The sequence below is a fragment of the Phallusia mammillata genome, chromosome 8 (assembly GCF_965637545.1).
Source record: "Phallusia mammillata chromosome 8, kaPhaMamm4.hap1.1, whole genome shotgun sequence".
Taxonomy (NCBI): domain Eukaryota; kingdom Metazoa; phylum Chordata; class Ascidiacea; order Phlebobranchia; family Ascidiidae; genus Phallusia; species Phallusia mammillata.
Window position 1 is genome coordinate 14,870,793 of NC_137259.1, and position 14,530 is coordinate 14,885,322.

The 14,530-nt window shown below is 35.9% G+C and overlaps 3 protein-coding genes across 3 annotated transcripts in view; 1 reads left to right on the forward strand and 2 right to left on the reverse strand.

The window, feature by feature from the left end:
* Positions 1-6,815, reverse strand: part of LOC145203669 (medium-chain acyl-CoA ligase ACSF2, mitochondrial-like) — a 39,377-nt gene extending 32,562 nt beyond the window's left edge. Inside the window, exons 1-9 of the mRNA XM_080075924.1 lie at positions 6,664-6,815; positions 5,490-5,685; positions 4,741-4,869; positions 4,145-4,317; positions 3,271-3,436; positions 2,848-2,943; positions 1,852-2,000; positions 1,497-1,588; positions 1,197-1,270 (exon numbers count right to left, since the gene is read on the reverse strand). Coding sequence (XP_079932050.1) covers positions 1,197-1,270; positions 1,497-1,588; positions 1,852-2,000; positions 2,848-2,943; positions 3,271-3,436; positions 4,145-4,317; positions 4,741-4,869; positions 5,490-5,685; positions 6,664-6,785 — 1,197 coding nt within the window. The 5' untranslated portion in view covers positions 6,786-6,815. The remainder of the gene's footprint in view (positions 1-1,196; positions 1,271-1,496; positions 1,589-1,851; positions 2,001-2,847; positions 2,944-3,270; positions 3,437-4,144; positions 4,318-4,740; positions 4,870-5,489; positions 5,686-6,663) is intronic.
* A 1,264-nt stretch (positions 6,816-8,079) lies between these two features.
* Positions 8,080-14,391, forward strand: LOC145203897 (glucose-6-phosphate isomerase-like). The gene is made up of 13 exons (XM_080076262.1): positions 8,080-8,293; positions 8,739-8,829; positions 8,892-8,960; positions 9,268-9,387; positions 9,464-9,547; positions 9,810-9,956; positions 10,604-10,774; positions 10,858-10,918; positions 11,243-11,439; positions 12,199-12,405; positions 12,597-12,725; positions 12,974-13,116; positions 13,603-14,391. The coding sequence occupies exons 1-13, from the start codon at positions 8,172-8,174 to the stop codon at positions 13,721-13,723; spliced, it is 1,662 nt and encodes a 553-aa protein (XP_079932388.1). The 5' UTR covers positions 8,080-8,171; the 3' UTR covers positions 13,724-14,391.
* Positions 14,308-14,530, reverse strand: part of LOC145203896 (uncharacterized) — a 45,041-nt gene continuing 44,818 nt past the window's right edge. Inside the window, exon 58 of the mRNA XM_080076261.1 lies at positions 14,308-14,528. Coding sequence (XP_079932387.1) covers positions 14,484-14,528 — 45 coding nt within the window. The 3' untranslated portion in view covers positions 14,308-14,483. The remainder of the gene's footprint in view (positions 14,529-14,530) is intronic.

Consider the following 14,530-nt stretch of genomic DNA (forward strand, 5'->3'; position numbering starts at 1 on the left):
ATGGAAGCACGTTGCCAAACGAAAATGTGTCATCCTTTCAGCGAAACAACACAAACATCGCGCAACTTTTGCACGCCTGAGCAAGATTTGTGCCGGCGGCAATCGGCCATGTGGAACAACTGTTTTCTGTAACAAGCCTTTATAGGACATGGACACAATTCGTACGGTTTAGACAACGAATAACATATTTTAGTGATATTTTAGGGAGCTTTGTACATTTCTCTATAAAACTACTCAGTATTCCATGATCAAGCATACAAAATTCCTGCATCAACCAAGTAAACAACGGTTGAGTTGAGTTCAAAAAAAGAATCAAAGATACGCCAAAAATTAAATTGTCTGTCATATTCAAGGTAAGTATATGCTTTTCGCAATGGATACAAACAAAACACCTCAACAAAACACTCGATTGTATTATTGGCCCATTTTTTCCAATCAACAAATTAACAACAAGTTTATAGCTACCGCTACTACATGTGGATGTGGCCCTGCACATACGCGCAAAACAGCCTTTGAACCACTTTATGGTCGCTTCGCATGCTTGTGGTTTGCATTCCGTGTTGCAATTGATAACTGTAGCAGTGTAGCAGCAGACAGGAGTTAAACGAATTCGTACTTTCATATTTTTTTAAAACTTTTGTACTTCTTTTAGAGCATGTGGACATGCTTAACATCGCCAAGTTTGAATATATGACTATAGGTTTATCAGTTTGCCAGATCCCAATACAAAACACTTTATCTAGCTTTATCCAGCATGCACTTTCTACAGAGCTGTTAACTATACAGACTGAATACTTTACCACTTTCACTAATTCCAATTTAAACAGAACCGAAATTTTGTGTCAAACGCCTGTCTGTGACACTTCAAGCGTTTTTACTGTCCTTAGCCGAATTTTATGGCTAAAACATTACCCAAACAGGGTAAAAAATTGTGTTAATTTCCTGTTGCATTGTTTACACCCCATATGTCCATTTTTCAACCGTGTCATGACTGGTAAAACGAATGCTTTTCCTATTTCCTCAGAAGTTATGCACCATAAATGGATTTTCTCAATTAGACCTAAGCTCTTTATATTTACCTAGCTACTAGCTAGTTCTTAAGCAGACATTTTAATGCAAACAAAAATAATTCTAGAGATTTTAACACAAACTGCAATTTTATGATTTCACTTTTTTTGATTATCCAGTCCACTTACTGCTAAGTTGATTCCAAGTATTTTACTGGACTTTGAGACCACTTCGGGGGGACAAAATGCACCAGCCATGGTACCTGCAACAAGTTGAAACAGGTTTAAGCAGAGCAACAGTATTGTACATAACTTATAACGTGCAATTAGCGGCTACTACGTGCAATTAGCTGCCAATTGCGCTCTGCATACAATTGTGTTTGAAAATTTGAACCAACTCATTGCAGATGCTAATTACACTCAGTGTAATATATTAATACTGTAATGACTGTAACTAAATTGCTGTCGTCAAATCTAACTGATTTATACCTCGAGTTAGATGAGGCAATTTAACGCCAGATTTTTCAACGACGCTGCACACATCAATGTACATTGTTGGCGTTCCATAAATCGTCGTACACCTGCAAATAAATCGAGATTTTAAATTAGATATAGTAAATAATTTTAAACGGTTTTATATTTTAGAAAATCTACGTTATATCTTGTTCCGCAATATCGAAATTCAGCCCCCAAAACACGCTTACTTTCTTAACCTGACACACAAGCGATTGTAAACAGGTTGATGAACATGGAAATTACACCTCCAATTGATTCACAAACAAAATTGGACTTGGACTGTCAAAGATCATTGGAAAAAAATAAGGCAAACGAATACACATCTTACTTTTCTTTAACTAAGGAATCCATTGTTGCTTGTGGGTCATAACCGGCACTGGGAAAAACGATTGTGGTTCCGTGAACAGCCATGCAAACCATACCACCCACCATCCCATAACAGTGGTACAATGGCACTTGGCAACAAACCCGGTGATCCTTAAAAACAGAATTTGGAGTTTATTTGTGTTATTTGAATTTTCCTTTTTTGCATTATCCTTCTTTTTATTTTACTTTTTTCCTACATAACTAGAAGATATCATAGTAGGCTATATCATGAAGGACATAATGAACAAACATATATGTTACTAAAGCGGGTGTGTAACCCTGTTTACATAACCCTGTAAATTGCTTATCCTTAATTTTATAAGTAAACCAGGAAGGTCTTAAAATGGGTTGCTATTGGTCGTAATCTATAATTGGCATTAAGCATCATGTTTGTTTTTTGTTTATAGGTAGTTTTTGCATGTGTAAAACACAGCAGTTAAAGTAGGGCACAACGGTTCGCCAAATCGATAAAAGAAGTACTGTCGGCATTGAAGGCCAGGTGTCTCAACGCAAAAGTGTCATAAATCTGACAATCTTAACCAAAAATCGTAAATCTGACAACAATTTCTTGGCACTCTTGCTATTAGACGCTTTTATGGTAACGCATAACCTGCAGTTGTTCGTTTGTTTTTGTTACTTGCCGGGTAAACGTTTTAAAGAAAATTAGTTCACTTTCAATACTGAAAAAAACAATTTTTTGAACTTGTAAATCACATTACGCCAGGCCCATTGAAGACGCCGTACCGAATCAGCCGGTCACCAAGCATTCACCACCATATTGCAAGGCATAGGCTAAAAAAATCTAGCCTGGGAGGGATTCGAACCCACGACAGGAATCTCTCCGGAACTCGGGATTGGCGTACTGTGATTTACGTGTGAGTGTGCCGTGACCGCTGGTCTGCAAGGCTTCAGGGCTGATCCCAGTTATAAATTTATGTTAATTTTTAAACTTGCGTACCTCTTCATCGAAGCCAACCCGGTTACCGATAAACTTTGCATTGTTTACAATGTTGTGGTGGGTTAGTGTTGCACCTTTTGGATGTCCGGTAGTGCCCTAAAAAAGATAAAATATTGTTACTTAAATTTTACAAATGCAAAGCGGTCACAACAGATTGAAAAAGCGGTTTCGGTAGTACAGTGGCTTGAAATCTTTCCATAAGTCTGCTTCCAATCCAATGCTTGTCCATAGGTTTTATATAAAACGCCGTGACCTTTTTATCAAAATAGGTAAATAATAATAAATATTTAAAAAAGGTCTCAGAAAAAAAAACTTTTTTAAGCAACAATGCCTCGGCGATTTCAACCGTTTTACAACGCTTACCCGCAACAACAAAAAACGCAATATAGGTAAGTTTTTAGTGAATTAGAGTTAAGTTCTTACCGAGGTAAACTGGATATTAATAGGGTCGTCAAATTGCAAACTTCTACTCATATTATGAACGGATGAGATTTCCAGAGGACCAGCGGCTGACATTACGTCATTAAACTTGAAGGTTCCGTCATAATGGTTTTCATCTGCCATAATCACTGTTCTCAGATCCGGTATTCTGAAATATATAAGCGATTCATCCAATAGATTCATTAGAATATCTGGTAAGTGGTCGAATGGTTAATGCAACCGGCTTGTGTTAAGACAGTGTTGGGTATCCCGTCGACCACTAGCATTCTTTAAGAAACTTGTGCCGCTTTGCTTAAATTTAACCCAGTTAAACTAAATTATAGTCACCAACTTCACGACTAAATAACAAACAATAAATGATTTAACAGACTGTCGATTAAACAGATAGCTCGAATGCGGACTCATTTGTCAGCATAACGCAACTAAGCGCTTCCCGCCCATCGAGGACAGAAGCAAAACGATAGGTTATACTCTTTGTAATAGGCAAGAAATTGAAACTGATTGGGAAACAAGTTTTAAGCGTTGGTGGGGGGCTTAAGCAAAAAATATCAAAACGTAAAAATAAGAAACGTTAGTGTAGTAACGGCTTCTATTTACCAGAATGGGCTGAACAACGAATATTATGGTTGTGATTTCTTTACAATTTGTCTTACGAAAGCGGCAATCGTGAGGAGAAAGAATATAAGCAGGGCAACACGAGTCGCCAAAAGGGGATTAGAACCAACAACTTAAAGATCATAAAGCGATTGATTACTTTGTACGTGTGTAGTAATCGGTATTATATTTTCATTTTATAAGATATTGCATCTTAGTCGAACGTTTAAGTGGTGTTACATCAAATGTTTATGACAAGCACCTTTTTGATTTCAATTGTCCTGGTTGACATCGTTCGATATCTGGCGCCACCTCCCGGAGCATGTCATAATATTTTTGCGTCTTATAAGTGGCTGGAGTAATCAAACCCTTGCATCCGACAAGATTTAAAGCATATTCCATTTCATGCGTGCGGTAAGAAGGGTTGACACTCACCTACAGAATAAAACAAAATACTAAAAAACATCGAAATATGTCTCTGGTTCCAAAAACGCAACGCAAAACCAATAATAATGAAATAGTCGAAACGTTTTTTGGGATGTAGGCGAATTGTTCGGTATTGTCGATTAAGCACTTAAATTTGAATTGTAAAGAATATATCTTCAACTGCTCTGCGATATACACTTCCATCAAAATTTATCCGAAACTTATGTTTATATATAGCCTATACTATAGTATATCAAAATATGAATGAGCGAAAAAGTGGGGATATTTAGGTTTAAGCCCAGAAAGGAACCTCAGAAAGCAACATGGCTAAAGGATAATTAAAAAAGTACATTTCCGCCAATAATATTCCAATTCATAAACATGAACAAGCCGTTGAATTTCCATCAGACCACACAATATTTAATAAATTACCAAAATAGCTCCAATTCTTGCTGTAGCAAATTGGGTGAGAACCCACTCCAAGGTGTTTGGGCCCCATATTCCAACGCGATCACCCTTCTGGAACCCAAGCTGAAGAAGGCCAGCTGCCAAACGGTCAACCTTGACACAAAAACATCGATACAGATAGGTACTGAAGGTTGTAATTTACAAATTGCCATGTTTTTTATTTGGACCTCTAATATCTGGTGGATAAAACGTCAGCAAAATTGCAAGTTCTTGAAAAACAACTAGCTTTTTGTTTAGCATTATTCCAGTGAAACGATAAATTTGTCAAACAAATTTTGTGATAACTGACTTATATCGACCAAACACTAATCATAATTTGTACATGGAAGCGCAAGGATCTCCAATCAAATGCAGAATGGTCGTTTTCAGTGGCTTCGTTAAACGTGATGTTTTCATTGTGCATGAAAAATGGTAAAGCGTTTACCGTGAATTTCAGGTGATGCGTTTAAACGAAATGGAACTGTTTTATGCTATTAACCAGAATTTCGTGTTATGTGATTAAACGATACACCAAATTGATGTCGCTGGTGTAATCTTGATGTTCAGCACGCCTTATGCAGTCTCAGTTGCGTTTAATTGTTTACAATTTTACAATTGCTGATATATTATTATGGCCAAACAAATGAGGCGGTAGACCATATACAGACTAAAAAACTATATTTGTTTTGTGGGCAAAAGTATTTTGCGAAGAAAACATCCATTAAAGCAAATACCTCCTCGTTGAATTCGGCGAAAGTCCTTCGCATACCAGAGTCACAAAACACGACGCATTCTCTTTCAGGAGCCTTCTTAGTTGAGCGAAGCAGAGCGTCCCCCACAGTTAATCCTATAAGTGGATGACTGGAGAGTCCATGGTGATAACTTTCCTTCAGTTTTGGGTAAACAGGACGCTTCTCCACAGCAAGGCAACTGCAAATAATAGCATTAAATACACGGGTATAAAGCAGTGACACTCAACCTTTTGTAGATCGTGGCCCCATTTAAGTAACCCCCCTGGACCCGTGGATCCCATTAAGTAAATCACTTAGGACCCGTGCAACCCCTGCTCATTAAAAAACTTACTAAACTTGTAAGTTCCGGGACCTATAACAGGATAAGTAATAACTTCTAAAAAACAGACAAACGGTATTAATTGTAAACAACTGAGCTGACCCTGCTTACCTCAACAAAAAAATTTTGACAAATAAATCACTGATGATAAAAAGAACTGATATTAATCGATATTGACATGAATTACGACTTTCCATATGAACCGTGTTTGCCAAGCAATTTAGGAAATAACACTATCGATCATTTTTTACCTTGACCCCATATAAATCAATATCATTGTTTGTTTTTACCGGATATTTGAAATCGATTGGGTTTTTAGTGGTGCATCAATATTCATTTAAAACACACAGCACGTACGCTTCTAAAATAGCCAGATAAAACCAAATTAAAGTCACCAAGTCAACACAAAGAAGATTGAAACAACAGTTCTAAAAAGTCGGCAAACGGATGCTTGACATACAATTGCACTAAAACAATCGTAATATCCGAAAAATGCAGACACGGAACGAAATACCTTATTTTTCATTTCATTATTTCGACCAAGGACATGAAATTTCATGTTGACCAACCATAATCCTACAAATTATTGTTTCGACAATTCGTTGTTCTGGAGTCATCTGTTTAACTTTTGTTATTAAAAAACTGCATGTGGCCTATGATAAACGACAAAATACAATAAATGAGTTTACCTCACGTGTGTCAAACCGCTATATATTATAACATGCGTCAAAATGCTGCCGGTATACAAAAAATCTCACGTTGGATTTTTTGAGCTATCAGTTGGCAAGTATAAAGATTTTTCTAAAAATTGCCTCCAATGTTTTAGACAGCAGTTACCTTCCAATAGAAAACTGTCGTTGTTGAGATAAGAGTGCAGTTGGAGAGAATTTGGAGCTACCGGCACAGATTTCTAAAATGTTTGAGCTGAAAGCCTTTCCTAATATAACATTACGCAACATTCTGTTCAGTTCAGAAGTTCCTGATATTGTATTCCTGCAAACAGAAACAAGTCAGAAGATTTTTGACCAAATTTACGTTTGTTTAGAACAAAATAAAAAATGATTAACACTCAGCATTCTATCATTAAAAATAAAACTTCTTAGTCTAACTATACTTCATTACTCTACTTGCAACCATCATTGGGACAACTGCTTAATAGCCTATCACAACAAGCAGATAGCAAAATTCAACAATTCATGCCCTAATTCGGCACCCAAAAGAATGTAGTTTAATGAGCGTATAACGTACAGCATATATTGTGTAAATAATTTTGCGGTAGCGCCTTACTTCAGCACACAGGTGCGGCAAAACTTTAACAGCAATTCTGTTAGTAGAGCTACAAGCAAGCCTTATAACAGCCGTTATCGTAATTGTGACACATAGCAATCTCGGAGATTTAATGCCATACTCTTCCAACGGCAACATAGTGAGAGACGCTACACTACCCTTTTTCGATAAAATACAGTCTAATAGGCTACCTAGGTCTGATATGGGCTAAAGGCGTAAGAATGTTCTGTTGGCCTGCTAATACGATGCGCTGTTTGGTCCTATTGTGTTGTCGGAACAAACATACGGTCACTATTTAAACACCTGATGCTTTGTCTGTTCCACATCTTCACAACGGCACAATAATTAAGTTAGGCTTCCTTTCTAGGCTGGTGCAGCCTGGCAGCCTCTGTACAAAAATGTTAACAATAGTGAAGTTGTTGTAGGCTGTCGTATAGCTGCGGTGTCTAAAACTTTGCTTAGCTTATCTCATTATTCATGTAAAGTACCCATTACACACCACTGATGTTATCACCTTCTTGCCCTAAGTATACGGTAGCGCAAATGTCTTTGCTTTAAGATTGCATATGCTCCACTGAACTACAGCACTTTGAAAGGTTTTACTAACTTGTTGGCACCTGACACAATATAAGATAAATCAGGCCTGTCCAATTTGGTAAAAGCGTTTGCAAAAATGTCCCACAGGCAAAACTCTTGTAGTTCCAGGCAGTATTTTTTAAGTTGTTTAACTTAAAACCCACTACAGGTTTTAGGAAGATAGTTGAGATAAAAAAGCAAAAACAATGTACAAAGCTGTATGTAGGAGAAAAACTTGCTGTCAAATTTTGCGTTTGCTAATAGTGACTCAGCGTTTGTGCAAATACAATTCGACCGGCATTATGACAACGCAATTTTGCCTTTTTTACTTCTGCAATTCGACGAAACCTGAAGGTCGTTTCTGTAAACATTTCATGTTATGATAGTTGGGTAAACGTAAAGTGTGCGTATGTTATCAACTTATCATTTTTAGATTCAGTTCGAGGTTTGATTCTTTATTTTCTGTTAACCTTAAAAACAACATGGCAAGCCTGACTCAATGCACGGAATGGAAACAACTTCAATCTGATTTTGACTCCATTGGAAAATCGATTGTTATTAAGGAACTGTTTGCAGCTGACCAAAACCGATTCTGCAACAACAGGTATGATACTTATAGTTTTTTACATGTGCTGTTGTGGTGTTAAATAATAAACAAGTGTTCCATTTGTTTTGAATGGAATTAAAAAACGGCATAACGTAAAAAACACTTCTGCTCTTGGATAAACACTCTTTCAGTCAGCATTTCTTGGTGTGTGAAAACATAAATTCTTCTCGGAATGCTTAACTTTTGTCTTGTATACTCAATTTACCAATCCTCGTTGTAACTTGATTTGCTATGGGTTACTTAAAAGACACCAAAATCAAGTCTTCATTTGGGTAGATGTTGAAAATTATATGTTTTGATTTGCATTACACTTGTTCACAAATATTAATAAATTATGGATAAATATGATGTATTTCCAGTTATCGCATGCAAAACGTTTGCTTTCTGTTCTTTAACACATATGGACAACCTGTAATTTGATCTGAAACTTTGCTTTTTCAAGTCTCACTTTAAACACACCTGAAGGACCAGTTCTGGTGGATTTTTCAAAAAATCGCATCAATGACACCATCAAAGAACATTTGTATGCATTGGTAGGTGTACAAATATTTATGCAATTATTGCTGTTTTATATTAATTGCACATTTTGTTTCAGGCCCGGGCAAGGGGAATTGAAGACATGAGAAAAAAGATGTTTGGTGGAGAGAAAATAAACTTTACTGAGGTATGGTAGATTTTCCAAAATTTACACATTTTAATGTTTTTGCATTTTATTCTGAAAGTACAACACAAATATATAGTAAAATTAGTACAAGAGTTTTTGTGATGATGACAGTGATTCATAGCTTCTAAACATGATGAATTAAATTGCGTAACTGATCTTGTGTATAATTTTGATTGAGTTGAGTTAAATTTACTCAATGTGAGAACACATGGCGATGCAATTGCACTTACCAATCACAAAGCTAAAATGACTCTGCAAATTTAGTGAGAACTGGAACTGTAATTAGAACTATTTGTGTATTTTACAGGATCGTGCTGTTTTGCATATTGCATTAAGAAACCGATCAAACACAGCGATTATGGTCGATGGAAAGAATGTGATGGAAGATGTCAACTCTGTGCTTGGTCGTATGAAAGCTTTTACTAATGTAAGATTAATTTTTGGCAGACATGTTGTAAATTGCGACAGACATTTTGTAAAAGGAAGTGGTGTTTTATCTGTAGCAAGTACGTAGTGGTGAGTGGAAAGGATGCACAGGAAAAGCTATCACTGACATCGTTAATATTGGCATTGGTGGCTCTGACCTGGTAACTATTTTGTTAAGCATGTTCTGTATTCAAATGCTGTCCTAAACATTTTATCCTGTAACACTGTTCTTGTTATCTTTAGAATATATGTGCTCTTTGGGTTGAACCAAAAAGTAAAACAAGTTGTATATATTTGTAGTTTGTAGATACATCAAATAATCTAAAGTGGATGTTAGATTGAAAAAAAATGAGCTGAATAATGATACCTAGCTTTTGTTGTGCCCTTTCTTATTTAGTAAGCGACTAACCTTAATATTTGCAGGGTCCATTAATGGTCACAGAGGCTTTGAAGTTTTATTCTAAAGGAGGTCCAAATGTCCACTTTGTCTCCAACATCGATGGAACGCATATGGCAACAACCCTTGCTAAACTCAACTATGAGACCACCATGTTTATTATTGCATCAAAGGTAATTCAATTACACATTGTCTGAGAGTTTAAATGGATTTCTTGTTTATGATACATTTATTTTTTTATGCTTTACTAATGCATGGCACTATTGGTTTATTAAACAAATTAGAAAATAGGACTAAAAACATTTTGCATGTGTTACCTAGACATAAATCATATCTGTTTCTACTGGATGAATAACATTGCAATTTTACATCAGTCATTTTATCATCCATTATTTCTATGCTCAATATTGTACAGGAAGTGGCTATTACACATTGGGTCACAGTTTTTGTACAGATTCAACCACCACAATAGTACATCGTTCTGAAATAAAGTGCACATTTTTGTGGTTACCAATTCACTGAACTCAAAGGCTCCTTTGCCATGCTTGAAAAGGCAGGGGATTTTTGCTGTGCTTCGATGGGTAGCTCTTTTGTGTTGTGCATTACCAACTCTTAGTGTATGTAATTTATCATGTCAGCACTCTAGGATCACCTGCTAAATATATCAGTTATTACTTGGTTAGTTCCTGTTATTAATTATGCCATGTAAAACAAACCATCAAAATTTTGTTTCCATGTCTGTGTAGCATAGTTGCAAATGCATTTTTATTTTACATAAATTTATCTTTTATGAGCATTATTTGATTGTAATTTTATTCAGACTTTTACCACCCAAGAGACCATCACCAATGCCACATCTGCCAAAAACTGGTTTTTGCAACATCACAATGACCAATCTTCAGTTGCTAAACATTTTGCTGCCTTGTCCACTAATGCTGAAAAGGTTGCAGCTTTTGGGATTGATGTCGACAACATGTTTGGATTTTGGGATGTAAGTTTTTTGCTTTGCACAAAAAGTAGTTATGTAAAAATCCATGGTTGATTGAAGTTTATTGTGTTTTTTATGATTTGCAGTGGGTTGGAGGACGTTACTCACTTTGGTCTGCTATTGGACTGTCTATAGCCTTGAATATTGGTAAGTCAAGTTTGCAATTTAACTGAGAGTCTTAACATTGAACCATATGGAACTATTCTTAACACCTCTGTCTAATGTACATGTAACACCTATTTGTAAATAAGTCAACAAACAAGTAAAGGTTGCAACCTTGAGGTTTGGTTCAAGTAAAAAGATAATTTTAACACTACATAAAGGCTAAATTACAAGAGCTTGTGCATAGTAAACACATTAAACAGTATTACAGAAGCTTAACAATTGCTGGTGTTAGTTTTGTACTGCTCAAGAGCTGTTTTTCTTTTTTGGTTTAAGAAAAGAATTATACAATTAAATCCACATTTTTAGGTTTTGACAATTTTGAGTCACTTTTATCTGGGGCTCATTGGATGGATAAGCATTTTTATGAAACGCCGCTTGAATCGAATGTTCCAGTTACGCTTGCCTTGCTTGGTATTTGGTACAACAACTTTTACGGGGCACAAAGTCATGCTCTACTGCCTTATGATCAATACATGCACCGATTTGCAGCCTATTTCCAGCAGGTAAGAGCCGCCAATTTAAAGCTGTTACAATTTTTCTGCCCCATTACTTTTGGATTAAAGTGACACCAGAAGCCCTGGTGTGAACAACTGTTTTGTGCTACAGGATTTTGGGGGCTATTTTACAAAAATGACTGAATAGTTCTACACTAAGTTTATCTGACATGAACACAAATCTAAAATGGTAGAGGCCGACAATAATAATGCAATGCGGCATTGCCAATGCCTAATATTTTTGGATATCTTTTCTCTTTTGTATAAAACACCAAAACATTTCCGCTACTTTACCGAATGATCTTTATTCAGTAATGTCAGTTTTAGGGATGGGCCAAGTTGAGTCAGAACCTGTGTACTTGGTACCGAGCATCGCTGTTTTAAATGCTTAGTCCTTGGCTGAGCAGTTGCACATTTATGCCCTACTAATGTCTGAAACTAGTCTTCGAAACAGTATACAAGAACAAAATTTACTGTTTTAAACTGCATTATATGGTGAAAATACACATACTTCTGGGGCCTGTGCAGCTTAATACACCGCTGGTGATGTATGGGACCTTTGAAATCTACAAAACTAGCAGGGAATTGGGAATGCTTGCGACGTCACAATGCACCAAGCGTTAAAATGAGATACTTGGTGCTCGACCAAAATTAACTTTAGCTGTTTTGGCCCATCCCCAGTAATGCTTTTTTGTATGAAATAGAATAAATAGCTGTAAAAAATGCTTTTATTATAGCACAACCACGATTAGAATTTTTTTATTTCAGGGTGACATGGAATCCAATGGAAAATATGTGACCCGTTCTGGGGCAAAAGTAGATTATTCCACTGGTCCTATTGTCTGGGGAGAACCAGGCACCAATGGCCAACATGCTTTCTATCAACTTATTCACCAAGGCACCAAGATTATTCCAGCAGACTTCTTGGCTTCAGCAAAAACTCAAAATCCAATTTCTGACGGTAAACACCACAAGGTAAACAAATGTGTTTTCCAACCTTGGCTCACTAACCATTTTTGCCCCACCAGTATTTTTACAAATCACTAACAAATAAACATCTTGTTAATCCGGCCCGTTTAGAGCCAAAAACTTGTCCCGTGGAGGTCTGAAACTATATACACTAAAAAATGCACTATGGAGGTCTAAAACCTTTCTTTCCTTATTAGATCCTGCTTGCCAATTTTCTTGCACAAACTGAGGCACTGATGATTGGAAAAACAGCAGATACAGTGCTTGCTGAACTGAAAAAGGATGGTAAAGCTCCCGAGGCAATTGAGAAGATTTTACCACACAAAGTAAGCTTTGCTAAACTCAATGAAAACTTTGGTCATAAAATAAGAATTCACAAATTCAATCTGATTTTAAAAAATATATATGATTTCTAATCTTACCAAAATTTTCAAACCAGAAATCATCATTGTATTGTTAGATTTAAATTCTCTATTACAAATCCTCCCAAAATGAAACAGTTTCTAGCAGCTATGTTTAAATACGATTAAACAATTAAGATTTTACATCTCTGTAAAGCTTTTTTTGTTGTCAGCTGTTTGAAGGGAACCGACCCACAAACTCAATTGTTTACCCAAAGTTGACCCCATTCATGTTGGGGCTGATTATTGCAATGTACGAGCATAAAATCTTCACCCAGGGTGTAATCTGGGACATCAACTCATATGACCAATGGGGGTAAGTTATATTTTCAACTTTTTGTGATTCAGTTTTGGAAAACTGATAGAAGTGTAAAAAAATTGGCATTTATAAATGCTTGTTTCGAAGAAAATGGCAAAAACATACTTCAAGGAAATTTGGTGTATAAATCATGACATTTTTTTCTATAGCTTATTGCATCATAATTAAAACATTTACATTCTATACCATAAAAGAAAACTGCTATTTGCCTTTTGGTGATGCAATTCAGGCTATAGTTTATCTGAATACAGATAAATCCATATAAATGCATAACCTGTTTAGTTGCAAATTCAAACTAAGTCATTTGTTAAGAAAATCCTCTAGTTTATTGAATAGCAAGCTTTGCAAAAGGGTTATGCTATTATTTTTCACATAGTTCTCGTTAAAATTAAAAGCAAAACAAATCATAATTTTACATATTCCTAGACTACATCATATTCAATAAATACCTGTTTGTGCTTTCATTTATAATTGGTTTTGCAGAGTTGAGCTTGGAAAGCAGTTGGCGAAAGTAATTGAACCAGAACTGAGCACACCCGGCGAAATCAATTCACATGATTCATCAACTAATGGTCTAATGAATTACCTCAAGAAAAACGCATAAAACTCGAAGTCCACTCTTTGTGTTATGTGCACAATATTAACCATATGAAAATTCAAACATAAAGCTTTGTGGAATGATTTTGTTGTACAAATTATTTTCCCCCATTTTTTGCACTGTTGGTAAATGCAGTTCCACTAAGTTCTTTATGCTTACCTGAATGAAAAGTTCATTACACTCTAGGTTACAACCACTTGTAATTTTGCCTGAACAGATTTTAAATGTAAATTCATTTAAACAAAACAGATTCCTAAAAGACGCACTATTCTGTTGTGAAATCATCATTTTTCTGAGCCACTTGTCTAATAATGGTTAAATGCAGTGGTGGGATTCAATTTTTTTGTTAGTCGGTTCTATCATAAAAGTCATATTTTTCTGCCGGTTCTGTTACAAAAAGTCCATTGACAGTAACCAGTAATGCTAACTGGTTCGCTGATCTCATAAATTTCGTGAGACGGTTCTATACTACCGGTGCGAACCGGCTAAATCCCACCACTGGTGAAATGTTCAAAATGAAACAAACAAAATACCTGCAGTGCTTTCTTCTATGCATCTGTATAACTTATATATACTTGAACTAACCAGACTATATATACATTACATGTATTCAATATGAAATGTATCTACGTTGATGTGACACTGTTGCAAATGAACGAAAACGTCAAAAATTACTTCTGATTCAATCTTGCATATATTACACAAAAGTTACAGTAAGAATCGATACACCAGGATTGCAGGTGGAAAATTTATTTCAATAAGAAAGTTAAGCTTCATCTTCGCCATAATCATTCTCCATTGAAACCATATACT